This window comes from Penicillium roqueforti, assembly GCF_015533775.1.
Source record: "Penicillium roqueforti strain LCP96 04111 chromosome Unknown scaffold_01, whole genome shotgun sequence".
Taxonomy (NCBI): domain Eukaryota; kingdom Fungi; phylum Ascomycota; class Eurotiomycetes; order Eurotiales; family Aspergillaceae; genus Penicillium; species Penicillium roqueforti.
The window spans coordinates 2,369,760-2,397,125 of record NW_024067565.1 but is presented as its reverse complement, the minus strand read 5'-3'; the positions used below and the strand labels follow the sequence as shown (position 1 = coordinate 2,397,125).

Here is a 27,366-nt window from a genome sequence, read left to right as displayed (position 1 = left end):
AATTTTACATTTGGGGATCGTGGTGTACATGCAACGTATTTCGAAATCCTCATCGTGTGAGATGACTCCACATGCGGGAGAGTGTCTTCCACCAACCACGTACAACAGACTGGTTCGTGACGGTTGACATTTTGCTGAAGGTATCTTCGCGAGCCAGGTCCAATGTGTTGTCATTCGGGTAGACATGGTGTCCGTCCATGCCGTTCATCACGGAAAGCGAAGAACCATGTAGTTTAGCAGATAGCGTGAGACTACTACAGACACTGCGACTGTCCCGCTCGCCGTCTATCAAATGCCCAGCAGTGTACACGCACCCGCCGTATGAGAATCTGACCAGAGAATCTCCAGTCAGGCTGCCGATGATGTAAACTCCCGGTGCGACCTCGAGGTCCTCGATTGCTTTCGCACGGAGGGTCTGACCGGTGACTACTGGATTCTCTTGATTGCCCTGCCCTAACACTTCACAGCGGAGCTCGGGGTCAAGGTAATCTAGCGTGCCCCGCCGGCCTGCAGCATACACGAGGCCGGCCACGGTCCGAGAGAAGACAGTTCCATCTTGCTGGCGGAATGTGACCGTCGCCAGGTCGCCGTGGACTTTCACGTTCGTCACTTCAACATTAGGGAGACCTTCATAGAGGTCTTCCCAATTCCGGCTTTCAAGGAATGGCGTTGAAGTCGCGCGTCGGTACTTTGGCCGCTGGCCTTTACCAGCAGCTTCGGCTGTGAGGGCAGCTCGTTTCATAAGACGGTAAACACCAGCATACTCTGGATATGCTTGCTGATGGCAGGCCCGGAGAGGAGATGGGCGGTCATTGGGCGACCATTTGTATATGTGCAGAATCTTTTGGTCAGGGGAGGCGGAGATGATAGAATCCGCAGCGGAGAAGCCAGATCCAACAACGACTAGCGGGACATTAGGCGAGGACTTGGTCTCAAGTAATGGACGTAAGACCGGCTCTGGTGAGAGGATTTCGGAAAAGATCCCACTTGCCAGGACCAGACGCTTGCAGTGGATGTTATGAGAATGAACATAAAATCCAGTAGCGGTGCGGGAAATGCCTTTCAATTCTTCGCCACACCGAAAAGCATCATCGATATGCGCAGCCTCCGGATAAGCGGCAAAATAATCCGCAATCTCGCGGCGCGTGGGCCTTGTATATGATGGTAAATCTTTGCCTGTGGTCTTTTTGTGATGGGCGGCAAAGGAGTACCCGGGCAAGGACAGCATTGCCGCATAACTCAACGTCTGGATATCCCAACTCGCGCCCCATGGATCTTCGGTCCATTGGCCTCCAGGCTTCAAGGACTTTCCAAAAACAAGATGTGAGACAGCCTTCTCAGGCTGTGAGCGCCAATCAATATTTGAGATGCAGCCGGGCTCATCTACATCAACACTTGGCCGTACAAGTGTGTCTAGCAAAACATTCACGGGAAGCGCCTGGGTCGAGTACGATAGGCGCGAGGCGCCAAAATGTGCTGTAAGAGCATTCACATCGGCATTCAAAATATCTGGCGCAGCTTTCAACTTGGCGTCCAACAAATGATCGGGATGTGGAGGATCGGATGAGTAGAAAGGGATATGTCCATGGAGGATGTATGAAAGGATCATGGCCGACGGCCCATTGCCTGGTAAAATCGGTTCAATCAGTTACCATTTCGCAAGGACTCCTAGCAGCGCGGGGTGGGGTGTGGGGCTCAAGCAGAGGAAAAGTCTCGAATGGCCTCAAAATGATTCATCAACTACGATAGACATACCGACGATGATAGTGTCAATCTCCATTGACAGCGATGTATATCAAGAAAATGATGGAGCGTGTGGCATACTGATATAGACATGCGATAGGGTAAAAAAAAAGGGTAGATCATCCAATCAAAGCAGGGTGAGATCCTCGTCACACTGCCTTCTCACCAGGGATCGACAGCAAGGCCATAGAGGAATGTGACATTTGTATCCCAGGGAATTCAGGAGGGAAAGGTCAACGTCCCTGACAAATTGGCTTCCTATCGTCAGGTCCGCCGATCAATTAAAAGCTGACAAACCCTGGAAAGCGGAGTGTTTGCAAGTGGGGAGAAGAGGAGACTCGGGAAAGTCGACGGTTTTCCATTTGCCACCTTGGAAGACAGACTGAGTTGGGAACCTGGACCCGAGGAGTATGCCGGGGAAGTGTGGCGTCCATCATTATAGCGTCATATTTCTTGAAGTTATGGAATTGAACATATTTGAACGTTGGAAATGTTGAAAGTGTTGAATGCACGCTGTTTTACCGCTGTGAGGTACATTGAAATGCCCGATGTAGTTCGGACTGGAACATCCCCAGATCACATTCAGCCCTAAGCCCTAACTCCCCGAAATGGATGAGGCTGCAACGCGGGCCCCTCCGGGGGAAGAGCGCTTCAACGTCAGAAAACTGACTGCGATGTCATGATTTCTGTTTCCGGTCCCGTTTTTCTATAATTGCAATTGCGCTTGGCCTTGAGCTCCCCATAGGGAACGCGATCATGTATCACCTGGCCAAGTCGCTGTACTTAGCCGCCACGAGCAAAGAAGGTAACTGCTCTCTCCTATCGCATGACCTTCTACGCTGATTATCCTAACCTACTTAGAGTATTCTGTCATTCTGCTTGGACTGGATAATGCCGGCAAAACAACACTCCTCTCCCAGATCAAAGCACTGTACCAACCCCGCTCCGATGGCGCCCCAGTACCCAACCCCGGAAAAACCGTCCCGACTGTCGGGCAGAATGTCGCAACGATAGCGTTACCGGACATGAATTTAAAGATTTGGGATGTTGGAGGTCAGATCTCTATGCGCGGTCTGTGGCAGAGCTACTATACTAGCTGCCACGCGATCATCTTCGTGGTCGATAGTTCCGACGTTGGTCAAGATCCCGATATCGCGCGACTTACTCGGCGCGCAAGCTCCGTGGCAGGTCCTGCACGCAATGGCACACGAGGGAGCGCAAGTGCCGAGGCCTTCTCGGAGCAAAATGTCGGAATCAACGCGGCCAGCAGTGAGTTCGGGCGATTAGACGAATGTCGCCAAGTCCTCGAGTCAGTCTTACAAAATGCGGATGTGGCTGGTGTTCCTATCTTGGTGTTGGCAAATAAGCAGGACCGTGAGGACTGCGTGGAGGTGGTTCGCATTAAAGAAGGGCTTGTCCGGAAGGTGTTTGAGGGAGAAACAGGAAGTGGCGTCCGTGACAGTCGTGTGCTGCCGGTCAGCGCGCTACTTGGATCTGGTGTCCAGGCGGCTGTGGAGTGGGTACAAAGCCGCGTCAAGTGGAATAAAGAGGGCAGGCCTCCGGTGATGCGTTGATTCAAAGTTGGGGCTGCCGATCATTCTCGTACATGATGTCAAACGCAGGTGCATAATGGCGTTGGTTCTTGATTATTACATTTTCTTGCTAATATACCAATGGAGTCTATTCGATGTGAAGTTTGGTCAACTATCAGCCACCAGCCATCTAGGCAGGTGGCACCACCGCAGGAACGATTTCAGGCATTTGCCAAGTAGACATTATGTATGAGGTATTATGGATGAGAATGTGTAAAATGGGTCGTGCAACACGAGAGGACGTGAAGAGGGGTGATTAAATGAGGTTATGAGCTGTCCGAGACAAACAGGACAGGCGGAGAACCGAGAGTCGACCAAAAAGATATTGACAGGCCGGTCCTTTCTGCGCTAAGGATTGGGTGGAGTGCGAATTCTCAGCGACCACTTCTGGTGCTCTCAGTTTTGCTCGCTGGCTGCTTCTTTGGCCAGCTTCGTGCGATATCAATGTTGGCTCGGGGAAACCACATCTCAAGGAAGACATAGATCAAGAAGTCAATCACGACACACAGGCAGAAGAGCTTGCCTGCCCAAACGCCACAGCCGTAGTAACGTTTCAGCCGGTCAATTAGCGCAAAGCTGCGGACGCGATCTCCGCTCGCTTCCCAGCCCTGACCTGGATAGTAACCATAGAATTCTTCTGGACTAATATCGCCAGTAATGCCCTCGTACACGCGCTCAGTCCGGGCGGCTACGTCTCGCCATGAATACATCATCTTCACTTGATCATGAAATCGGTCCGTCCGCACTTTGTTCGAACGCAAAGCCGCAATTGCCTTGCTGGTTGCAAGCACAATATCATCCTCCTCCGGTTTGGCGAACGTTGTCATATGCTGGGGTAAAACTTCTGGAATGCCTCCAACACGGGTACAGACCACGTAAAGACCACAACTAGCAGCTTCAACAATGACTGTCCCGAATGCCTCTGTCAGACTAGGATGGAGATAAATATCACCTCGCACCATCACGTCTCGGACCTCCTCGTGTCGGACCGAACCTAAAAGTTCGACTTTATCCTGAAGCACATTGCGTTCCAGCATCTGCTCTAGGTCGATCGCTTTAGGTCCTGATCCTGCGATAATGAAGCGAGTGTTGGGATTGGAGGCAAGAATCCGCGGAATAGATGCGATGAGAAGATCAGTGCCCTTATTGTAAAAAAGTCGGGAGATGACCACGATTGTAATCGGATCATCGGGCCCGATTTGTCTCGGGGACATTGGAGCATCGGCGGGGGAGCTCAGGCCCTGATCAGGTGCACGAGTAGTATGAGATAGAGGACAGAAATTCTCCGCCACAACCGCGTTTGGAATGACTGACACCATTAATGGATCCAACGAAGCCCGAAGGACTGTGTTTTCCTTGCTGAAACTTGTCAGTTGAGTCATCCAGGGCGTTGGCGGGAGACTTACCAAGTATGACTAACGCAAATCGCATGATCAACATCACTCAATGTAAACTTGAGTAATTTGTTGGTGAGGATGGATGCTGCGTCAGCAAATCCGAAGAGAGAATGGTCTGTGAAGACAGTCCGCAGTCCCATAGTACGCGCATGGAGAATAGCTTCTCCACAAAAGCTACTCAAACTGGCATGGCCGTGAACTATGTCAATCTCCTCTCGGATGACGATATTGCGGAATATGGGGAAGAAGGAGAAGACTGTTGGGAATGTCGTTTCGCGATAGATGACGAAGAATGGGACGTGGTAAATCTTCAGTCCATTGGTGAGGTAGCGAACTCCGGTGCGTCCTTTGTATGCATGGGTAATAACGATGACTTTGTGTCCTCGATCAATGAGTTTCTGAGGAGCAATTAGAGAGCGCAGGTAGAGCGGCAAGGTAGCGTGCTTACAGATGACAATTGGTATATGTGACTCTCAATTCCACCTAGAAAAGTCAACGATTGTATAAACTACACGTAAAAGAAGAGGCTTACCTGACTGGGGAAAAAAGAAGTCACTGACCATTCTATAACCATATCAATGTTAGCAAGTGATTGCGACTAGTAGATAGAACAAATACTCACGCGATGTTATACGGCATCGTGGCTGTGCTTCTCAGGGTGAGAACGAGAACTCCGAGGTATCGAATTTGCTCTTCTTTTCAAATTCCTTTCCATGGCTAACAGATCTGCTGCTCAAAACACCAGTCCATGAAAGCCAATAAGTACAGGAGACCTGGAGACATCTGGAGACATCTGGAAGCTGTCCCGATAAGAAGGGCGGTAGCTAGGGCGGTGATATTATTATGTCTTCTGCCGGCATAAAAGATTCAGAAAAGGAATTTGATCCCCACGAGGTATCCAGCGCAACCCCGACATTGGCAGAATTACGAGAGAATGGCCGGCAAAAATTCGGGACTCGAGTCCTCTAATAATTCTGATGCGACTCCTAAATCTACTCAGTCTCACAAGCGCAAGAGAGATGCCCATGGCTCTCAGCCTGCAACCACTCCCACGCCAACGAAGAAACACAAGAAACGCGAAGGCTTGCCGATCGCAGAGGTCACAGATGATGGCAGTATCAAGAAGCGCAAGCATCTCAAGGATGCGCTTCAAGGATCGAACTCCCCGGAAACGCCCCGGAAAGATACTACTCTCTCAGACCGCACAAAAGCGACTGTTGGAAACCCGCGCAACGGCACCAGCGAAACGGCAGAGAAATCGAAAAAGAGCAAGCGGAAAAGCTCTGGAATGGACGACACATTGAAGGATGCAGCTGCGTCTGTGACTACAGGAAATGAAGATGAAGTTGAAGCACCGGAAGCCGAACAACCTAAATCGAAGAACAAGCACTCGGGGATTATGTCAAAGTTCGAGCGCACCAAAAGTGTTTCCAGCGCTAAAGCCAAAAAATTTGAACCCGAAGCCGTTGTAGATGAGGCACCTACTGTCGAAGCTGTTTACGCACAGGGTCTTGAACAACTACCTCAACCTGAAAACCCGCCCGAGCCCGAGCAGATCCCAACATATTCATCTCTACCCGCTTGGCTGGCAAATCCGTTGCGCAAATCAGCTCAGGATACAAAGAAATTTTCCGAGCTCGGAATAAAACCAGACCTTCTCAAAATCCTCGAACAACAGAACTACAAACAAGCCTTTGCTGTGCAATCTACCGTCATTCCCCTTCTTCTACAAGGAGAGCAAAACTACCCGGGAGATCTTTGCATCTCTGCGGCGACTGGATCTGGAAAAACACTCTCCTATGTTCTCCCCCTTGTTACCGCTCTGTCGCCGAGACCTGCCTCCAGACTTCGAGGATTGATTGTAGTCCCTACACGGGAGTTGGTGAAACAAGCTCGCGAATCCTGCGAACTATGTGCTTCTGGATCTAGACTTCATATCGGAAGCGCAGTCGGTAATGTAGCCATCAAAGAGGAACAGAAACTCTTGATGCGCGTGGACCAGGTTTACAACCCGGCTCTCCAACAGCAACAGCGTGACGGATTGAAAGGAAACGACTGGATGAACTTGAGCCTGGAAGATTGTGTCAGTGAGGCGATTGACTCTGATGCGTCTCTTCCGGGTTACATCCAGCAGTCCGAGCCGAATGTCGACATCCTTATCTGTACCCCGGGTCGTCTGGTTGACCACATTCGCTATACCAAAGGATTCACCCTCAAGCATCTCGAATGGCTGGTGATTGATGAAGCAGATCGTCTCCTGAATGAGAGCTTCCAAGAGTGGGTTGATGTTGTCATGAACTCGCTGAATAGTCGAGAGTACCCCGAGACCTTTGGGCCTGGTGGGAAGCTTTTGTCTGAACTTGGGCTTTCAATTGACGCCAAGCCTCCTCGAAAGGTGATTCTGAGTGCAACAATGACCCGAGATATTTCTAAACTCAACTCGCTGCGTCTCGCTAACCCCAAGATGATTATCATCGGGTCCGAGAATGCTGCAGACGAACATGACCCGTCTGCTATTCATGCAGATTCTCACTTCGCCCTACCCCCAACTTTGTCTGAGTACATTGTTCAAGTTGGCGATGGATCTCTCAAACCTCTTTATCTGTTACGTCTTCTTCTTTCTCACATCGAGATTGGTGGGGGCCGAGCTCCAAGCGTGTCTGATTCATCCGACTCTGACAGCTCTAGTTCAGATGATGATACCAGCTCCGATGATGATACTAGCTCTGACAGATCATCTGATGACGATACTTCATCTTCTGGGTCAGACTCGGACTCGGAGTCTGATTCTTCGGATTCTTCGGACTCATCTGACTCGGAATCCGATGCTATGGAACTCGTTCCCTCACCCGCACGTAAGACTGTTCTGATTTTCACCAAATCATCTGAGTCTGCCTCCCGACTTGCACGTCTCATTTCGCTTCTGCATCCCGCATTGGCCAAGCGTGTGGGAACTATCATTAAATCTAACAAATCCTCTGCATCTCGCAAGACATTGACGGCTTACCGACAAGGCCGCATCTCGGTGATTGTGGCTACTGATCGTGCCTCTCGTGGTCTTGACCTGGAATCTTTGACTCATGTCATCAATTACGATATCCCGACCAGCATCACTACATACGTCCACCGAGTTGGACGTACTGCCCGCGCTGGCCGGCCAGGATCTGCGTGGACCCTGGTTGCTCACCGCGAGGGCCGCTGGTTTGCCAACGAGATCGCAGCCAGTGTGGACGGCCGGATCACGCGTACCTCGAACATCGATCGTGTCCAGATCAAGGCCGACGCACTGGACTCACTCAAGCCCAAATACGCCAAGGCTTTGGACAAGCTCGAGCAAGAGGTCAAGCGTGGCTAGTTTAGTGTGATGTGTGCTTTCGATTTATTGTATTTTATGAGTGATTACGTGTTGGTCATAGCGGTCATAATCTTGTATCATATCCTGTTCACAAGTTTTGCAGTCTCATGGTTTACCCACCTCCCTCGTCTTACATGTAAATTAAGGTGCTATAGGATGTGCCTTTGCTTTTTTTCTACTTCTATCTCCCTCGAGCGATGGGGAAAAGGGCAAATTGTTCACTTGGAAATCTTTAATTGACGACTAGGAATAACTTAGCAAGCAAAGCAATCATTGACTTTCATTCTTCTTCCCCTTCTCGATCAGCGCTTTCTCCTTGGCTGATTCTAGAGTTAAGTAGGGTTTTTCAAGAGCAAGAATACTCTTCAACACCCGTTCACGACTTGCTAGACCACTACTGGACCTGAACTCAGTTCTACCCACAACAAGACACATCAAATTCAGCCGCAATTGCCAACCGACTGGAGACATCACCTTCTTAAGTTTATCCAATTCAATGAACAATCCTTCATCCAATCGTCTTTGCCAAAACCAACCAGGCAAATTCCACCCAAACACCAAAAGCATATTCCCCGTGTTTTTTTATATCACTCAAGGTATGCTTAATAGGACAGACCCACTCGGCAATCAGAATGGCAACTTCCAATAGAATATTGCTGGACCGGGAAGATATTCGACCTTTTGATTGCCGTAGGCTTTCGACATCTGCGCAATCCAAGGCTTGTTGAACTTTGGGCACTAGTGGATTTTGATAGATATCGCAGCCGTATTCATACTGCAATAGGTCCTGGAGCGGTTGTACAAAACGCACGTTGTTGTCATATAACCTCCACATTGTGTTCTTGCGCCAATGTTTCCGACAGACTTGGAAAGTCTGACTCCTCTACCTCGCGAGATGGTACCATCACATGGTATGCTCTCCAAATAATTTTCCACTGCTGTTTGAGTATTTGATCACGTTCGCCTGTATTTGCAATCCCAGAATTACCCGTGTATGGGAGCTCCATTCCACATAGAAGACATATTAGCGGTGGATTGACACCCGTAGTACTGGCTATGTGGCGCCGAGGTGCCATGTTGACACTTGAAAGAAGGACGTGAAATAAACAATGAGTGACAAGCTTATATTGGAGTTATGCTCATAGAATGATTTCATAGTGAATGCTTGACTTCCCTTGTTTCATAACCTGGAGATGGGATCGTGATCTTTTCATTACCTCGACTTATACCATATAGCTAGCGATCAGATCTCTCTTCAGGAGATCGCAGAGTTTAAAGTCCAGTCGGCCCTTAACTCTCTACACACCTTGCTTTGCCATCAGAAGAGGAGAATCACAACTATGGAAATTACCGAACAAGAAACAAGAGAAAAATGACACCATGTACCATGAATTCTGCTATATCTGATACCAACACATAATATAATTTATTCCACGCAAACGCATTTCAGACCCTCAACTGCTGCCCCTGTCTTTTGAGAAGCGCGGCAACCTCCTGATGACCTCCCATCAAGGCTGCTCGCAGGGGCGTTTTGTAAACACCAGCACGAATGGTGCTGTCGGCACCTCTGTCGAGGAGCATTTGCACTATCTGGCTATCTCCGCGGGAAGCAGCTGCATGTAATGCGCATCCCTGGACTTTGCCACGGCCGTGAATCTCAGCACCATTTTCGAGTAGCACCTTGACTATGTGGTCGTTCCCCGTTTTTGCAGCAGCAACTAGTGCTGGTCCGAGATAACTTTCCGCGTTGATGTTGGCACCGCTCTCGAGGAGCATGTGCACTATTTGCTGATTTCCGTTCATCGAAGCTGCTACCAGTGCGCTGCTATGTCCTCCGTTTCCCGCATTCGGGTCGGCACCATTAGCCAGGAGTATTCGTACCACTTGCTCATGCCCGCTGCGACAAGCCGCTATGAGGGCAGTTCCTTCTCGTTGGTTGACATCCGCATGATGATCGAGCAAGATTTGTACGATATCTTCCTGGCCCTGTAATGCTGCTGATGCCAAAGCGGTTTCACCCTCGTTCCCTTGAGAACTGGGTGTAGCCCCCTTCTCAAGTAAGAAGGTCACAATTTTCCAGTGACCCGCCTCTGACGCAGCAGCGAGGGGTGTACCATGTATCTCACTTTCGGCATTGATATTTGCATTGTTGTTAAGGAGAGTTTCAACGATATTTAGATAGCCCTTGTCACACGCTGCGATGAGTGCGGTTTGGTACCATCCAGTCTGGCCATCAACGTCAACTTCGCGCTCAAGAAGAAGTCTGACAATGTCCTCTTGTCCGTACTGGGCAGCAAGTGAAAGTGGGCTGGTGAAATTATCCTGACCTGTTCCGTTTGCATCAGCTCCACAGGAAAGAAGTAACTTGACGACATTCAGGTGGTCTCTTGAAATGGCATATTGCAATGCTGTCCAGCCACCGTTATGACGTACGTCCACGGAGTGCTGGTGTTGAAGAAAGTAGGATACTGCTGCCTCAATTCCACGGTCTGCAGCGAGATGCAGTCCCGTCTTTTCCCTTGGAAAATTCTGGCTCCAATCTTTTGGGATTGAGTGCCTCCTGACATGGAGTGCTTGTTCTGAAGCTTCAACTTTCGACTGGTTTTTCAGAAACTCTATCACGTCAGGATGCAGATCTTTGGTTGTTCTCACATGGTCGCCCCAATGGCGTACCGCATAACGGTAGAATGGATGTGATTCTAGACGCTCCTCAAACGCTTCATCACTTTCACAAATCCCAGACCCAAACGTGTCGAACGAGATGTAAGTGACACATAACATGCTGATTTCAGTTTCGGCGCTGGGAAAGAGCATATCTTTCTTCCGCTCGAGGTATTCTTGCGTTGTATAATGGACCAGTCGAATTATCCCGCTTTCATTTTCAACGGTAACAAGACCAGCGCACACAGTAAGGATGTCTTCAATCTCCGGAATGTTCTCCTCGTCAAGACTAGATTCTCCTTCTTCTATTGCAAGAGCATGCTGCAGTTCCAATGAAGTGAGTGGCCTTCTCGCGCATGTGAGCCAAGATAGAGTTTGTATCGCCAAATCAGTTTGCTCTCTCAGTTGCCCTTGAATGCGGCTCATCGCGTCGTCATAGGCCTTGTCGTATGCATAGTCATTAAACCCCTTCGAAAACTCTTTCAGAGCGGTTCGAGTAGATTTAGGTGACCTTCTACCGATCAGTGACTCAAAATAAAGCTGTGCAAGGAGAAACCTGAAAGTAAATGAGCAATCTAGGTGTTTTGTGGAGATTCAATCTCATAAAGAGCACTCACATTCCCTGTACATGGCGTGAGATTGCAGTCATAATCTCCTCTTGCAATGCAGTATTTCGGCTTACAAACCCCGGGAGTCGGAACATATTCCCAGCAAGGTACCGTCTAACGTCGTCTTCTTGTGCCTGGATCTCCAGAACGGAACCCCCTTCAAACAAATCATTAATTTCTGTAGGTCTTGATGTGGCGAAGACATTTGCTCCAGGCCCGGCACGAAGTTTATTGAGCTCGTCCAAAACCCTGGTACGGCAAGTGGATTCGCACTCATCGAGGGCATCGATGACAATAAACACATCGGAATACGTGGAAACGAGTGAATGCAGAGTTTTCGATATTTCATCGAATCGGGGACGCGTCGATGCAGTTTTGTAGCGCTTGTATAGGTCCTTGACTGCATCCGGAACAGATGTCTTCTTCTGACTTAATTGCTTCAACAGACTTGAAAGCAACTCTTGAGCTGTCTGTTCATCTTGTCGATTGAAGTTGCAATAAATGTAAGCTATTCCGACATCTGGGGTATCCTCAAAGCGCGTAGTCAAATCATCGACAAGGATAGCAGAACAGATGGTCTTTCCCGCACCCGGCATTCCGGGACAAAACAAGGTGCCTCGGCGTGTTCGAAGCCAATGTTTATATTCTTGCGAATCGAGAAGCCATTTCCCAGTTCCCCCTTGTCGTCGACCGAGAAGATCACTCTGCTGTAACGTGTAATCCACGGCAGACAGCCAGTCGAGAATGCAAGACTTTTCATTGCCTTCTTGTCTGTAGTTGAGCTGTTCCAGTGTTTGCTTTGTCGCAGCCATCGTTTGACTATGGATTTCAGATGTTGGTCATGCTTAGGTGCGGCAGGTGGGGCAGAAGGGGAGAAGTATATATGATACCTTGATATAGCACTCAAAAATGACTGGAGCAATATCACATTAGACATTAGGCGACCTCGGAGCTCACTTATGTCCTCCGGCTCCCAGACAATCCTCTTCCAAATACCTCTAGCTTTTTTGTGAATTGATGTGCCACTGTATTCAACGAGTTTATATTTCTCCAGAGCATTTTGAAGCTCGTTCAGCAGGATCACACAGCTGTGACTGATTTGCCCTAGTTGGTTTTGTTGTTGATCATTGGTATCATGGCCCAGTAGTTGAACATCGACATCCTGGAGAATAATTGCCAGCCCCCTGACCCTGTAAGACCAAAATTATCAGTTACTGGCCGACAACCTAGGTGTACAATATCGACGCACTCTCTGGAGATACTGTTGAACTGGCTCGGAGCGCCAACAAAGTCTCTTCGGAGCTTATTAGCCAAAGTAAGAACCGAAATGAAGTCCCCGATGCTCACTCCAAAACTCATTGTGAATATTATTTAGCTTCCGATGCAATATTGTCTAGGAAAATACGTGGGAAATCGTCAGGATTTAAATGTTAGGCTTGTTATTCTTTTTACAGCGAATCCCAAGTTCTAGGCCACTTGGTGCTTTTTTCTTTTGGGAGGGGGGGAGGGGGGAATGTACAGCTGGCTAGCGTTCAGGTTTTTGGATTGGTTGGCTACGAGACATCATCTGAGGCGCTCTTGCATTAGCGTGTGTGGTGAGAAACAGGGAGCCCAATACTGCAGTATACCGTCGGGTTTCAGGTAGAACTACGAGAGAACACTGCAGACAGCCCGAAAATTGCCACTATGCAGATCTCTATGGAACATCTGCTTTTGAATCATTCATGTCTTGTAAGATTCCTTTCAATCTATAGATCATCACAGATTGCACACTAGAATCCCTGTCCGACTTCTGACAGTGGCTTAGACATACAGTTTTAGTTCCTGTCATAATAGTTCCTAGGTAAAGCTGGACATGTAATACGATTTTATTGAATATTTGTCTCTTCTTCTGGTCTGAGCTTTCTTGACAAACCCACACACAGCATTGAACAGCGCAGGAAAGGCATCGAAAAGATCTTACCCCGATATCTTGCCATAAACGTGTTAGTAGTCTAAAGGCTTCTCCTGCGCACAGATGGAAGATTATACATCAAAAACTAGACAAATTTACTGGCATATTTGGCAAAAAAAAAAAAAAGCCCTAGTACTAGTGACAGCAAGGCAACAAATCATATTCTTGCCCGCAAATTCAGGCAAACTCGGCAAATTCAGGCATCAATGCTGACCTCGGCATGGAGTGATATCATTGGGCTTCGGTCTCCGATAACGTCAGGGAACCCCCGCAGTCGGCGAAGCGCCGTTTTTTCTTTTTTTGCGCGTCTCGTTTTCATGCTAACAATTTGATCTATTTTCATGTCTTGCCAGGGACTATGAACCAGAGCCCACCCAATGCTCAGCCCGTATCGGGTCCTTCCATCCCTGGCAACTCGTCTGCTCCGTCATCATTGAGGGGACCTTTGGCTGGAGGCCGCCAGATCACCCGAAATCGCGCGAGCTACAGCTGTCACACGTGTCGGCGTCGGAAGGTCAAATGCGACAAGGTAGATTGATCTGATTGCCATCAATACTGAAGCCCCTGTTCTAAGCTAACATAATTCTTCTAGATACACCCCATATGTGGAAATTGTGTGAAGAACAACACCGAGTGTATATATGATGTGTCATCCCAAAAAGATGACGATAGGCGCGATGGGTCTCCCCAAAATATACACGGCATTAAACGAAGAAGAGAGATGCCCCGGACATTGGAGGAAGATGTCGACGAGCTCCAATCACTTTACGGACACTTGAAGCGGGCAGAGTCGACAGGCGAAAAGCCCGACCCAAGCGCCATTGAATCACGACTCGATAAGCTTATGTCAATGATTGAGCGCCTCGGAAGGAACGGTCAAACACTCGAGGATGTAGAGATACAGGCAACGGCCGTGGAACCCACACAGTTGGATGACTCACGGCCGAGCAATAGTCTGGACGGAAATAAAACACCGCCAAGATCTACCAGTCCACGTCGCATTGCTGCAGAATCGAGCAGCGACGAATTTCCAATTCCATCCGGTCAGGCCACCGATCTGGTAGACCCGGTTGGCAGTTTGAACTTAGGCCATTTGAGCCTAGAGGACGGTGGAAGGTCAAGGTTGGTCAAAATTGCTTCATTTGAGAATACAAATCTTTTTTCTAACCCTAAATAACTAGATATGTTGGCACCACGTATTGGGCTTATATCTCTGGCGAAGTATGCTGCTCACTCGACTCTCCAACTGGCAGACAGGTTGACTAACTCGCATCTAGATCAATGAGCTCAATCAATTACTGAGAGACCAAAATAGCTCACATGATCAGTCTACCCCTGAAAAAAATAATGAAGACATAACAGATTCGCATGCCGATGGCCAACAGTCATGGAGAGAATCAATAGGCAGCTCGGCACCTTCGATGGCGCCTAGGTCTCGTTCCTTCCAACAATCTATAATCTTCCCTTCAGGTGACTCCCCCTCGATCAATGAAAAGGTGGTGGAGCCAGAAATGCTTGATCACATGCCAACGAGACGGCAAAGCCATATTCTTTACAAGGGATTTATTTCCGGTGTACACGCTATCAGTCCTATCATTCACCCCCCAACTATCCTCAAGCTCTACAATTCTTTCTGGGATTGGTACGACTACAGCAGCTATTCGGGAGAGTCGTGCCCAAATCCGTCATTCATCCCACTGTTATACGCGATATGGTATGGCGGCTCAGTGACTATTTCGATCCGAGCAATTGAAGCTGAATTTAATGTGTCCTCGCGGTCGGCCCTTTCGACAATCTATACTGAAGAAGTTACTAAATGGCTCACGAAGATCAAATTCCCGCGCAGCCCTTCACTTCAAGGCCTTGCTGCTTATCTTCTCGTACAGACAATTGTCACGAAGGAGGAGGAGCCTTTGACGACTAGTCTCTTTGTTAGTCTTGCGATGAGGGTTGCGCAAACCATGGGCTTGCATCGGGATCCCGCTAAGTTTGGCATAGAGCCATGCGAAGCTGAGTACCGGCGCCGTTTATGGTGGCACATCATCCACATGGACTGTGTCGTTGCGATGTCAAGCGGTCTGCCTCCACTTGTCAACGACGAGAATTATTGGGATGTGTGCGAGACTAGTGAGATGAAAGATACGATGCTAGGTAGCCCCGCTGCAGAGTCCTATATGAAACAGGTTGCTTCGCGAGAGCGGCTGCCTGATAATCCAGATGACCCCACTATTTGCGGCGGACCATCAATGGTCAACGTCTACTATCTGACCGCCAGAGGGAAATATACCATGGCTCGTGTGTACCCTTTTTCATTTCAAACCCCTAAAAACCCACCCACTAATCTTTACCAGGCGCTATCCGCCGAATATTGAAAATCCAGCTTGGAATAAAGCCTCTCACCAGGCAGGACATGGAGGAGCTCCGGTCAATACTCCTTGACTTGCAGCTGAGACTGAATTCCATCATCAACAGGATTCCAGAGGGGAAGGATGTTGATAACCTGTCAACGCCAGGTCGAGCGTTTTCTATATCCAAATCCCCCGATGGCCCCTCTTCCGACACAGAGCTTCCAGGCGAAGGTCCCACCGGATGCTCTGAACAATATCATTCACCGGTTCTTATTTGCTTCCATAAATGGGCGAAGATCATTCTTTCTTTATATATTGACAAGGTGCGCTTTCTCACTCTTTGCTAGTTTCGTACTCAACTAACCTTCCTCTAGGCCTTCTGCGTAGCCTATCAGCCTTTCCTGAAGAACGCTCGCAGCCGGATTTGGCCAGCGGCACGCCAAAGGTTTGCACACACCATCGGGAAATGAGTCTATGTGCTAATATGGATAGTGCACTTCGTCATTGCCATGGTTTCATGGAAAAATTCATCCAACTCGCAACGGATCCTGATTTCCAGCCCTTTCATTGGAGCTGGCCTGGGTAAGTTTTTCCACTAGTGTGGTGGCCAGGAATCATGGGCAACTGATATTCATTCTTAGTAATCATCAACCAATGCATGCTACTATGTATGACTCCATTATTAGGTGTTGGTGATAACGCTAATAAGATACAGGATCATGCTTATTGACCTATATGAGCGACCTTACAGCCCTGAAGCACCTAAGTCCCGCGCGTTCATCGACAGCATACTCGCACTTTCTGGTCCGGATGGAGGTGTCGTAGGTGGTGAAGACGGTGTTTCAACACAACGGCCACTGAAGGACGGTGGCCGTGAAGCCTGGGATATGATCCGCCGCCTTCGTCAGAAGGCTTGGCAAAAGGCAGGCCTCAATCCGCGAATGCTCTGGACCGAACAAGACCAGATCCAGGCTGGGGTCGCTTCGCCAGTTGACACTCGCGGGGATTGTCACTCTCCTAGCTCAGATCACTCTCAGGCCGAGTCTCCGGGTTCAGCATCGGCCGGCCATCCCTCAACACACAAATCCAAACCTAGCGATTTCGTCAAAACATTCTACAACCTCACCCGCTCTCACACCTCGGATCCTGTTAACCCGGATGCTACTAAAACCCTTCTACGATACCAATACCAACCACAGGGTAAAGCCTTATCCCCAATTTCACATTCCCAATTCAACCCTCCCCCCGCCGATAATCCCATACCTCCCCGCATTGGCACCTCCTCGCCCAATACGGACTCCTTGTTTGGTGCACCTCCACCGACACAATGTTCTGCATCCACCCCTCCCGCCCCACACATTCAGCCTTCAGATGCTGACATTACTGCTGGTGGTGGCATGTCCTTCGTGGATCCTGCGTGTCCTAATGGAATACCTAGAATTCCTACGCCTCCATCGATGGTTGACCCAAACCTCAACTTCGATTGGGACCAGTGGGATGCTGTGTTCGGACAACATCTTCCTGTCGCAGATGACCTGATGGAGCTGGATCCCGTTTCGGGTCTTGATTTAACTACCTCAACATTTCATGGTACTAGCCCCATCAACATGCCTGATTTAGATGCCAATGGTCTTCCACTTCCAGGCTGCCCTCCAGAAGGGGGTTTTCCGCCCTGGAATGGGAAAAATGAGAGTGGTTGGCCGGGATATCCTTAGGATCAATTATTATGAGTGATGAATAATCAAAAGATCTGCAAGTATAGTTATATATCCCTGTAATTATTGGTGTCGCTTTGCATTTTTTCATAAGAGAAGGGTTTTACGGGGGTCTAGCCAACTACATAGTACAAGCTAGAAAGAAAAGACATGACAGATGATTTCATGAAGCGTAACTCTTGAGGACCCAATGGATCACTAACTCGGGGATACAAAAATGCGAGGGGGTTATTAGAACGGACAGGCCCAGAAAAGGGGAATAAGTAGCCGCTGCGTCTGAACTGTAACTCGCAATTCTTCCAACAAGACGTATTTGTTCGTGTAGGGTGCGTATGTTTTAACTATCGCCTTCTTTGGAATGACAAGAGTGGCTTAGACCTTGACGGCCTTGAGACCGTCAGCCCAGACAGTAGCGTAGGGGGTAACACCATCCTCGCGGAAGTCAATCAGGACGTGCCTGGGAACGGTCAGCTTAAGATTTCAAGAAAAAGGTCATAATATGGGGACATACATGGCATCGCCGTCCATAGACTGGCCCATGAGAACATCGTAGTTGTCCCAGTTGGCAAGGATCTTCTTCATAGCGCCGGCGGCCTTGGTCTTCCAGGCCTTCTCGGCGGCTTCAGCGGCTTCAGGAGTGCCAGCCTCAGCGAACTTGGGCGCGGCATTCTTGTGGAGCTTCTTGAGGTAAGCTGAATTAAAGAACGAAAGTTAGTAATTTGCGTGGACCAAGTCAAGACCAAATGGTGAGCATACACTTGATGTGGGTCTTGTAGCTTTCCTTGGAGGGCTTCGCGCCGTCCTCGACCTTGAGCCAGACCAGACGGAACTGGTCCTCGATATCGTGGACCATAGTGGCCTCACCCTCGCCACCATCCTCATCAGCGTCCTCAGCGGAGGGGTTGGCACCCTCGAGCTGGAAGTCTTCGTTGGCACGCTTTAGGTACTTGCGGCAGTCACACTCCCAAAGGATATCGAATTCCTTGTTGGGGACAAGGTCAAAGGTATCGGCGACGATCTCGTCACCGGAAACGATGTCCTAGTGGATATTGTCAGTTGAGATTCACCTGCGAACGAAGAGATCCAAGGATCTGATATTGACAAACATACAGTGTAGATAATCATTTTGGCGGAATTATATGTTAAGAAGACGGAAGAGGTAAGAAAGTAAGGGTAGCACGGGAAGGAAGAAAAACAATTTCAAGGTGGGGGGACGAGGTTTTTCTTTAAAAAAAAAAAAAATAGAGCGGGGGACTTTGTGTTTGTTCGGTTTGTACCAAATCGGTATCGGAGAGTCTGGGCCACCGCCACTGGCTCGGTGTTAGCGCAGTATTGGGTACTTCAAGGTACTTCCCAGGCACAATGTCATTCTTAGGGCAACAATGGCTTATATAAATACCGGCAAATTTAGGTATGTGGTCAATTCATCCAAAAAAGCCGTCTGAAGCAATTAATTTAAATCAATTGAGATTCTTTTTCACTGTAGCAACCAATTTACTTTCTTTCAGGGCTGTCCAGGTCGAAGTATAAAGCTGAGTCAGCATAAGTCTATGCCATACCATACCATACTGTATTTTGCCTATTTCTATCAGCCAATCTGTACAAATACCAATAATACGTGTATCATCCTGGTTTGTCTTGGCTCCGGCTCGCGCCACCCGAATCCGGGCGTCTCCTGATCTGAACGTTTATCTTTTATCTTCTTCGGCCGTTCCTATTCTTTCCTTCATTATCATTATCTGATTCTCTTCGTCTTTTTACATACTTCCTTTTGTATGTAACCGCCAGCTCCGAGAGGTCTCTGACTGATCGGAAATCATTCTTGCGTCGCGCCTACCCGTCAGCATCCGGACTTCGACGTGGTGGGCAGTTGCAGACGTTCACTCTTCGTTTGATTTCTGACCTCGGGGCCATTTCAATATCCAAGATATTGATTCCGAGATCTTTTGATCGGCATTCTTGGATATTTGTGCTACACTTCAACACATCGCCATCCTTTCGTCATGGCTATGAACGCATCCGTCGCGTTTGACCTTCCTCCCCTACCAACCTACACTTTGACACCACAAGGACATCTGCTTGCTTTTCTTCCTGACAACATCCTTTCGCTTGTATTGCCCGTCATCGCATACTGGGTCCTGTCTATGATCTATCATTACCTCGATGTTAATGATTACTTCGTCGAATACCGCCTCCACACCCCCGCAGAAGTTCTGAAACGAAACAAAGTGACTCGCTGGGAAGTTGTGCGGGATGTTGTCTTACAACAGGTTATTCAGACCGTGGCCGGTCTTGCGTTCCTATACTTTGATGCCGAGGAAACTGTTGGCAGAGAGGAATATGATGTCGCCGTGTGGGCGCAGCGATTGCGGATCGCACAAAAGGCCTTCCCGTCATTGTTAGCTCTTGTTGGAGTTGACGCTATCAGTCTTGGAAAATCCGTGTCCCAAAGCGGTTATACTATGTTGGCCGGAGCTCTGGCTGGTGGATCATACCCCGATGTAACCCAGTCCATAATCCTCGACAACGGAGCCGAGGCTGTGGCGCCCGCGTTCACGAGCTGGGAACTTGCAGTTGCCAGTTTCATATATTGGTACTTTATACCGACCCTCCAGTTCATGCTAGCGATTTCCATTGTGGATACCTGGCAGTACTTCCTCCACCGCGCTATGCATCTGAACCGGTGGCTCTATGGTATGTCTTGACGTTTCAAAGTTGAATGATGATTCCATACTAACCAGCTGTTAGTGACTTTCCACTCCCGCCATCACCGTCTTTACGTTCCTTATGCTTTCGGCGCCCTCTACAACCATCCGGTTGAGGGATTCCTCCTGGACACAGCTGGCACTGGTATTGGGTTCTTGGTCTCTGGCATGACCACCCGCCAGGCCATGTGGTTTTTTACAATGTCGACTATCAAGACTGTCGACGATCACTGTGGCTACGCCTTCCCGTGGGATCCACTGCAGCATTTTACCTCCAACAATGCCGCCTACCACGACATTCATCACCAAAGCTGGGGTATCAAGACCAACTTCTCCCAGCCGTTCTTCATCTTCTGGGACCGCCTTCTTGGCACTCGGTGGACTGGTGAGGTCAAGCTGCGCTACGAGCGAGCTCGGGAGAACGCTCAGAAGCAGGTGGATCTGGATGCTGCCCAGGCGCTTAATAACACCCCAGCTGTGACTTTGACCGGAGAACGTGAACGTGAGCGTGAGCGGGTGGTGGTATCAACTGAGGGACCTGCGGCCCGCACTCGGCTGCGCCGAAAGACTGTTGATAGTCTCAAGGGCCCGAGTCACGGGGTTCCTGGAAGTGTTCTCCACAACTGAAGCCATGATGAAATGAAGCCCGAGAACGTGTTGATTTTTCTACGCACCCCCTAACCCCGTCCCTGGAGCTGCTGGCGGACTCCGCCAGACTGTGGGGCTTTCCGTTATTTTTTGTATATGGGATCAATGGCCCAATGTATTAATACTTCAGAATGCGCCTGTCAATGCTTTGTACATGGTTTGCTCTATGACCTACTGTCAATAATGTTTATTATTTGCCATTTACTTCTTTCCTTTGGGTATTCGTTAACTCGGATACATTTGCAAATATCATATTCTCAGAACACCTGACTCGGACCAGATTTGACATACAATCAAAAAGAAAAACCAAATGGCATCAAAAGGAAATGACGGGGCACAAGAGCACGAGGAACAAAGCGCCCATGCGAGATGCGAAGACAAAAAGAAGCGATCAGATCATATTCGACTGTTCACACAACAAATTTCAAGTGGTCCTCGCTGCTGGGCCACTTTCTGGCATCCTCCAGTCTTCGTCTTCGTCACTCCATTCACTGCCAGTGGAATAGATCGACGGGGAACGACACTGTGATGAGGCACCGCTACCCCCATGCAATGAACAATATTGCGTGCTGTGCGAGTAGGGGTTTGCTCCCATACCCTTGTACATCTCAAGAAGTTTGTCGATTTCCTCCATGGTTCCCAAGAGTGTGCTTGCGGTGCTCGGTGACGGGGGGTTTCCAGGGTGTCCATAAAAAGTGCTCGCACTTTGCCTTTCCGTGCTTATTCCTAAGCCTTGGTAATTGTCATCGGCGAAATCCAAAAATCTAGTGATGCGTTCCGGGTTCGGGTCTGAGCGTCGATCTAGCTCCGTATGGTACGATGATCTTACGGCCATCTGGAATGGCCCGACGTCAGGCGATATATTCTGCGCCCTCCAGTGTCAGTGTCAGTACATTAAGTTGACCGGGATGATTCGGGGGCATACCTTTCCGTAGGGTGTGATAATGTGATTGGTGGTGGTGGCTGGGGATACTTCTTCCTCGGATCATACTCACTAGCTGGTTGATGGCTATGTGCATCCTTTCCGATCTTTTCGTTTCTGTCACCCTTGTCGATCTTGTCATGGTCGGTGTGCCTTCGCTGTGGGGTCCTCGAATCCGCATGTGCTGGGTCTTTGGCCCAGGCCTTGCTGCAGGCCTTGCGGGTATCTTTCAAGATGAATGCAAACTGGCTAGATGTGCCATACAGCTCATCAACGTCATCAGGGAATAGGTCAATGCAGGTATCGACAAATTTCATAAGTCTTCGTGGGGCATGGTTCAGACGGGTCTGCGTGCGAGAGAGCAAAGCGATTCGAAGATTGCGCAGCGCATGCTTGTCACTCGCAATCCGAGCCACCATACACCCCTGACAGCAGCTGATCTCATAGTGCCATGCTTGTGAGACAGCCTTGTTTTTCGGGTCAGGTTTCTCCCACATGCCCCGTATAGCCTGCAGCTTCTGCAGGATCAATACATCGAGGGGCTTCAGCAGGTCCGGGTACGCGTCAAACTTGCGGAGGTGGTGACCGACCTCCCTCTGAACAAGATTGAACACATCGGCCATAAGATTTGCATTCAGACCCTGGTGGGCATCGCACAGATGCTTGTTCGTTCTTGACCAGCGATCACGGCGCATATCCTTCGGCAACTCGCGTATCATACGCCTGACGATCTCACCAGTGTGTCTCGCTCTTGTGTTGTCTATGTGCAGGATCTCTGTTAGCTTTTTAATTTCGTCCCTTCTCAGGTCAGTGACAAACCGGGTGTCTCTTTGTCCTGAGAAAGGGGCTCTACGTCTACCGCTTGTGTCTCGTCTGTTTTCGAACCACCCTCCATCTTTTCCCATTGCTTTTGGTTATCACAGTTTTAAAGGAGGGCTGGGTCGTGGTAGCCCTGTGGTAGATTTCAGACGATATGTCTGTCCTAAATAATAAACAATATGAGGAGGTCAGTTTCCAAGTTATATTTTTTGGAATGGGATGTAGTCACTAGACTGTCTTTGTTCACTCCTATCGCAGGTTGTGTACACAGCGTCCTGCTGGGCTGGATCAGGGGCTTGGGGTTGGTTTTGATATCCTGTTTGGGGAGGAGAATTTTGTCTTGCGGACGTTTATATACTCCTAATGAAGTAGCTTGTTGTCGATGTGCTTTCATCATAATGTGAGCTCAGCTAAACAATGTGTTTTCAGTCCTCAAAGGACAAAGCTTTATTGTAATGCACTATTGGGGTTAACTTCCGCGATCATCAAAGGCTCCTATTAATCGCTCTACAGCTGAATCACAATGAATTGTACTATTAAAAACGATCAATGGTCTTTGTTCTTTTCGTTCCATTCAATATAGTATGTAGATATTAAACTCACCCTGTCTCATTCTCGACTCACTTCTTTCTTCCTGTTCTATCTTACCAATATCTTCTTCTCTATCTCAGACATTTCCACCATGGAAACACCAATCTCGTCTGTTGACTCCTCTCCAGTCACAAAGGAAGCAAAGAAGCGCACCAAGCTCCAAGGAATGTTCAACTATCCAGATGGACGAAACATTCGAGAAAAACACTATCCCGCTGGAAGAAACCAGTGGGTGACTGTCTTCTTCAACTGGGCTGATCACCAACTTGACGACGAAGATTTGATGGACCTTGTGGTGGCTCGCATCGTCGCCCGAGACGGTATCATTTCATCTGAGCCCGTCCATCACGACGTCAAATGGTGCCTGTCCCTGCGTGTCCCAGGATACTGGAATTTGAGCGACATTGAAATTGCCAGTACCGCCAAAGACATTGCAAAATGGTATCGAAGTGAGATTCGCCATGCCGGTATGCAGATCAACCGAAGATATCTGTTCCGCCGCAACAATCGTCGAAAAATGCGTCATGGTGTTCGTTAATATCCTCCCTTTCATATTCTCCCATTATCTGATCTATAGCTAACTGTGTGTTGACTATAACAGAACATCGACCACGCTGATTGCAAGCGCCTCTCCCAGGTTTGCTTCGCGAAATGACGGAGATTCAAGTTTCATCGAAGGAAGGAATCAAAGAATGAGAACAATAATATCACTGTAATTACTTAATATGAAAGAAACCAAAAAGCCACATTCCAAAAAAGTCCCGTAGGTCAATCAGCCGATGTAAGTCACAAGCTCGTATAGATCTCACGAACACGAGGTTATAGGCAGGCGCTATATCACATGACAAGACAACAAAGCGCCTTTTTCATGTCCACTTTCATCTCAACGTTACACTTCTTCTCTTGTCAACGTTCCACAATGACATGTCCGGGCAAGGAGGATACCCCGTTGCCCTACACTGCCTCGCCCACCAAGTTACTCTCGAGCGACTTGTCCCTGTTTATCTCGAAGCTATGGGCGCTTCCAGGTATTCTACGGCCCCTCAATCTAGGTCACACCCGTGAGCTGGACGAGCTCTATCCGTCGTTACGCAATGCATCTACGGTGTTGACCCATGTGTTTCTCTTGGTTTATCAAGTTGCTTTCCTGCTCTCGCTGCCGATCATGGTTATCTGCATGGTTCCTGGCCTGTGGATCATTGTTTATTCGGCTATTGCTTTCACTGTGAATTATTCGATTGTCATGTTGATGTTGAACAGCTTCCAGCGGGTCCTGGTATCTCAAGTGTCTGTGGTCGAGCGACCAAGTCATGAGCGGGAGCGTTGGGTGTATATAAATGGAATTGCAGCGGGGTAGGAGATATATCTCCGTAGTTCTCTGTCTTCAGTTGCTAACTCAAATTACCTGTAGACACCACTGGGTACAGATGAACATCGATCAACTGTCATACATCTTTGGTCGGAAAGTGACGGCCGTGCACAATCGCACGTAAGTAACGTGTTGGGTTTCAGACTTGCAAATACTAATGGAATCTAGCGCTGGCATCATATTTGATCTCATTGAATGTCTGATTCAGCGAGATTTTGCCTACGCTACTGGCGATATACGACGAGCGTATTCCTTGGTCAAGGAAGCTATCTTAGACCCAGAATGTGATAAAGTGGTTCTGCTTCTTCACAGTCAAGGCGGTATTGAAGGGGGCCTTGTCATGGACTGGCTTCTGGATGAGCTACCACACAATCTCCTTCATCACTTGGAGGTATACACCTTCGGAAATGCCGCGAATCACTTCAACAACCCGCGATGGACAAAGCTCGCAAGGCCACAAGGAAACACAGCACCTGATCTAACGCCTGAATTTGGTCAGTCCATCGGCCACATCGAGCACTACGCCAATGAAGGTGACATCGTGGCTCAGGGAGGAGTGCTTCACTTCGTGGAAATCCCGAATCGATACATGGGCCGGCTGTTCGTGCGCCCGCATTCAGGCCACCTGTTCAACATGCATTACCTCGGCAACATGTTTACCCTAGGTCCTGATATGAACGTCCTCGACTCCAATTCATTCATGGATATGGAAGTCGAGCCATGGGCAACCGCCGGTATAAATGGATATGATGGTCCTCCGCGTCGAGTTGGGTCCACGATAGCCCGAGACGAGGCGTTTCTCCCTGTCGCATTGACCGTGCGACGGTCACCGCCGAATGAGTTGGATCGAGTACTGCGCGTCAAGGACTTTAGTCGGCTCTGGCAGTATAGAAATGGAGGATGCCCGGACGGCACAGAAACACACACCGCATGATAATGATACCCATGAACATGTCCGTTTTAGCTAGTACATAGATTTGCCGGCCCTTGCATGAGAACTTGACTTATCGTTCACTGCTTCTTGAATGAATCCCGCTAGATCAACCCTCGGACCAAACTCAGCACTACTAAAGCATTTGCATAGCATAGTTATATGCAAGTTTAGAACTGATACTCCACCTTCTTTCTTGGTAGCTCTCTTATGGTTTATCGGCACTTGCTAGTCCATGAAATGTTCGATTCATACAGGACAGACAACTATCAGGTAGGTGTTGGACATGATTTGAGGTGGATGTACAATAAGATCAATTCAGATGCAGATCCGTGGTATCAAGAAGTATCCCTTTCTCGAGTGCATCAAAAATTAGGGGGAAAAAGCAACGCCCATCGCCATACAATGCAATTGGAACACGGAATAAAGGGCATGCTAAATCATGCCCTGATCACCTTCCTCTTTTCCTTCTTTTTCTTTTCCGCGCCTGCCCCTGAGGGCTCGCCGCCCATTCCACCCATTCCGCCTAGCCCGCCTAGTCCACCCAACATACTGCTCAGTCCACCCATTCCGCCCATTTGACTCATCATTTCAGACATGTTCGGCATTCCCTCCATGCCCTGCATCTCGGCCATTGCGTCCTTGAGGGGGTTGTCACTGACACCACCACCGCTGTAGGCAGGCGAGTGGATAGGTAGGATCGTCCCGATCTTCCAACCCCGCGGGGCAGCAGGAGCTGCTGGAAGCTTCTCAGGCATGGGCAGGCCACGGATTCGTAGCCGGTAGGGTGATTTTTCGGTGGTAGGGTTAGCCTTCAAGTACTGTGCGACGAGAATATAGAGGTGGTGCTCTAAGCAACAATGTCAGTTCATGTCCAACAGAAAGAAGCATTCACTCCATCAAAGGCATCAGCCACGTACTGTTCTTGATCTTCGGGTTGGCTAATTGACCATCTTGGGTCCTAACCTGCGCACGCACACGACCGGGATTCGCCCAATCCTTAGGATGCAGCTTCTCTGGCTCCAAGCCGGCATTCAAGCCAAGCATCTGGACGGCATCGACGATATCTCGAGCAAGAGGGTTTTCCACTGCGAGCTCCGCACCGACTTTGCGGCCCTCGGCGCGCGATCGGGTTTTATCGAAGTACACGGGGTACAAGCATGAGAAGTGTCGGGGAATCTCGCGCTGAGGCTCAGGCGCCGGCATCGATGGCATGGGCTGGGGCATGGGCATCTGTTGTTGTTGAGGTTGAGGTGCAGCCCTCGGGATATTTACGGGTGCGATGATGGCATTTCTGGGAAGGTCCTCGTCAGAGTCGTAAGAAGGGGCGATCTCTTCTGGGTCGGAGTCGGAAACTTCCTCGATTTGGGCGCGACGCGACATTGTGGAGGGTTGGATGTGTTAGATGGGGAAATGTCTGGGGAAGGCCGCGGGAATTGTGGCCAAGTAAGAGGGGCAGAATGCAGTGTGCGGGCGGTGGGACGTGGGGATGTCTGTTCAACGTTCGACCAAGTGCACGTCAATATGATTGATAATAGTTAATAATGACCCTAGTTATGTCTTTTGGGATAGTGTTTGGGAAATAATTAGGGATCTGTTGGTCAATTCTATTTTATCAATATTTTGCTATGAAATATATGAGCCCCATGCTCTATGCAGTGTCCTATTTATCCAAACCGAACCACGAAGTATAACTCAACGTCAGATATATCTTTCCCGAGTACACCCAGGCATTCATAAGAATGAGTCATTTCCAGACGCCAATCTACAACTAAAGTTTCTCTTCAAACACGATAGACCAGATACACAAGATAGGAAACAGTAAAGTCCGTTCCCGGTCCAATTGAGGGCTCGGCTTCTTCCCTTCGGTATGCCGAACCCACTTAGCCCCGCAGAACAGGGGCTTTGCCTCGGGTGAGACCATCGGAGAGAGATCCACAGGTATATATAAGGCTTTTGATCTCCTCGGGCGTTCTTTCTTTGGAATACATTTCTATAAACTTCAATC

At 48.9% G+C, this 27,366-nt stretch overlaps 12 protein-coding genes across 12 annotated transcripts; 6 read left to right on the top strand and 6 right to left on the bottom strand.

Moving 5' to 3' along the window:
- Positions 1-49: 49 nt before the first annotated feature.
- LCP9604111_1346 (uncharacterized protein) lies at positions 50-1,780 on the bottom strand (the record flags this gene model as incomplete). The annotated part of the gene is made up of 2 exons (XM_039077193.1): positions 50-1,626; positions 1,756-1,780. The coding sequence occupies 2 exons, from the start codon at positions 1,778-1,780 to the stop codon at positions 50-52; spliced, it is 1,602 nt and encodes a 533-aa protein (XP_038933894.1).
- Positions 1,781-2,499: 719 nt separating this feature from the next.
- On the top strand, positions 2,500-3,317 carry LCP9604111_1345 (ADP-ribosylation factor family protein; the record flags this gene model as incomplete). Its single annotated transcript, XM_039077182.1, has 2 exons — positions 2,500-2,548; positions 2,605-3,317. The coding sequence occupies 2 exons, from the start codon at positions 2,500-2,502 to the stop codon at positions 3,315-3,317; spliced, it is 762 nt and encodes a 253-aa protein (XP_038933893.1).
- Positions 3,318-3,709: 392 nt separating this feature from the next.
- LCP9604111_1344 (phosphatidylinositol N-acetylglucosaminyltransferase subunit A/GPI3) lies at positions 3,710-5,371 on the bottom strand (the record flags this gene model as incomplete). Its single annotated transcript, XM_039077171.1, has 5 exons — positions 3,710-4,694; positions 4,742-5,130; positions 5,181-5,215; positions 5,265-5,296; positions 5,355-5,371. The coding sequence occupies 5 exons, from the start codon at positions 5,369-5,371 to the stop codon at positions 3,710-3,712; spliced, it is 1,458 nt and encodes a 485-aa protein (XP_038933892.1).
- Positions 5,372-5,666: 295 nt separating this feature from the next.
- Positions 5,667-8,087, top strand: LCP9604111_1343 (putative ATP-dependent RNA helicase DBP6; the record flags this gene model as incomplete). The annotated part of the gene is made up of 1 exon (XM_039077160.1): positions 5,667-8,087. One exon carries the CDS (start codon positions 5,667-5,669, stop codon positions 8,085-8,087), a length of 2,421 nt encoding a protein of 806 aa, XP_038933891.1.
- A 1,446-nt stretch (positions 8,088-9,533) lies between these two features.
- Positions 9,534-12,715, bottom strand: LCP9604111_1342 (uncharacterized protein; the record flags this gene model as incomplete). Its single annotated transcript, XM_039077149.1, has 4 exons — positions 9,534-11,304; positions 11,366-12,175; positions 12,247-12,546; positions 12,606-12,715. 4 exons carry the CDS (start codon positions 12,713-12,715, stop codon positions 9,534-9,536), a joined length of 2,991 nt encoding a protein of 996 aa, XP_038933890.1.
- Positions 12,716-13,668: 953 nt separating this feature from the next.
- LCP9604111_1341 (putative C6 transcription factor) lies at positions 13,669-17,373 on the top strand (the record flags this gene model as incomplete). The annotated part of the gene is made up of 9 exons (XM_039077138.1): positions 13,669-13,839; positions 13,903-14,432; positions 14,492-14,531; positions 14,588-15,605; positions 15,662-15,981; positions 16,033-16,103; positions 16,151-16,240; positions 16,300-16,326; positions 16,374-17,373. The coding sequence occupies 9 exons, from the start codon at positions 13,669-13,671 to the stop codon at positions 17,371-17,373; spliced, it is 3,267 nt and encodes a 1,088-aa protein (XP_038933889.1).
- A 372-nt stretch (positions 17,374-17,745) lies between these two features.
- LCP9604111_1340 (translationally-controlled tumor protein) lies at positions 17,746-18,498 on the bottom strand (the record flags this gene model as incomplete). Its single annotated transcript, XM_039077127.1, has 4 exons — positions 17,746-17,830; positions 17,885-18,065; positions 18,130-18,412; positions 18,484-18,498. 4 exons carry the CDS (start codon positions 18,496-18,498, stop codon positions 17,746-17,748), a joined length of 564 nt encoding a protein of 187 aa, XP_038933888.1.
- An 878-nt stretch (positions 18,499-19,376) lies between these two features.
- On the top strand, positions 19,377-20,705 carry sur2 (sphingosine hydroxylase; the record flags this gene model as incomplete). Its single annotated transcript, XM_039077116.1, has 2 exons — positions 19,377-20,067; positions 20,122-20,705. 2 exons carry the CDS (start codon positions 19,377-19,379, stop codon positions 20,703-20,705), a joined length of 1,275 nt encoding a protein of 424 aa, XP_038933887.1.
- A 445-nt stretch (positions 20,706-21,150) lies between these two features.
- Positions 21,151-22,543, bottom strand: LCP9604111_1338 (uncharacterized protein; the record flags this gene model as incomplete). Its single annotated transcript, XM_039077105.1, has 3 exons — positions 21,151-21,598; positions 21,652-22,408; positions 22,468-22,543. The coding sequence occupies 3 exons, from the start codon at positions 22,541-22,543 to the stop codon at positions 21,151-21,153; spliced, it is 1,281 nt and encodes a 426-aa protein (XP_038933886.1).
- Positions 22,544-23,149: 606 nt separating this feature from the next.
- Positions 23,150-23,713, top strand: LCP9604111_1337 (uncharacterized protein; the record flags this gene model as incomplete). The annotated part of the gene is made up of 2 exons (XM_039077094.1): positions 23,150-23,587; positions 23,660-23,713. 2 exons carry the CDS (start codon positions 23,150-23,152, stop codon positions 23,711-23,713), a joined length of 492 nt encoding a protein of 163 aa, XP_038933885.1.
- A 264-nt stretch (positions 23,714-23,977) lies between these two features.
- LCP9604111_1335 (uncharacterized protein) lies at positions 23,978-25,361 on the top strand (the record flags this gene model as incomplete). The annotated part of the gene is made up of 3 exons (XM_039077082.1): positions 23,978-24,411; positions 24,470-24,547; positions 24,596-25,361. 3 exons carry the CDS (start codon positions 23,978-23,980, stop codon positions 25,359-25,361), a joined length of 1,278 nt encoding a protein of 425 aa, XP_038933883.1.
- Positions 25,362-25,798: 437 nt separating this feature from the next.
- Positions 25,799-26,741, bottom strand: LCP9604111_1334 (RNA-binding signal recognition particle subunit SEC65; the record flags this gene model as incomplete). Its single annotated transcript, XM_039077071.1, has 2 exons — positions 25,799-26,208; positions 26,279-26,741. 2 exons carry the CDS (start codon positions 26,739-26,741, stop codon positions 25,799-25,801), a joined length of 873 nt encoding a protein of 290 aa, XP_038933882.1.
- Between the last annotated feature and the right edge of the window lie 625 nt (positions 26,742-27,366).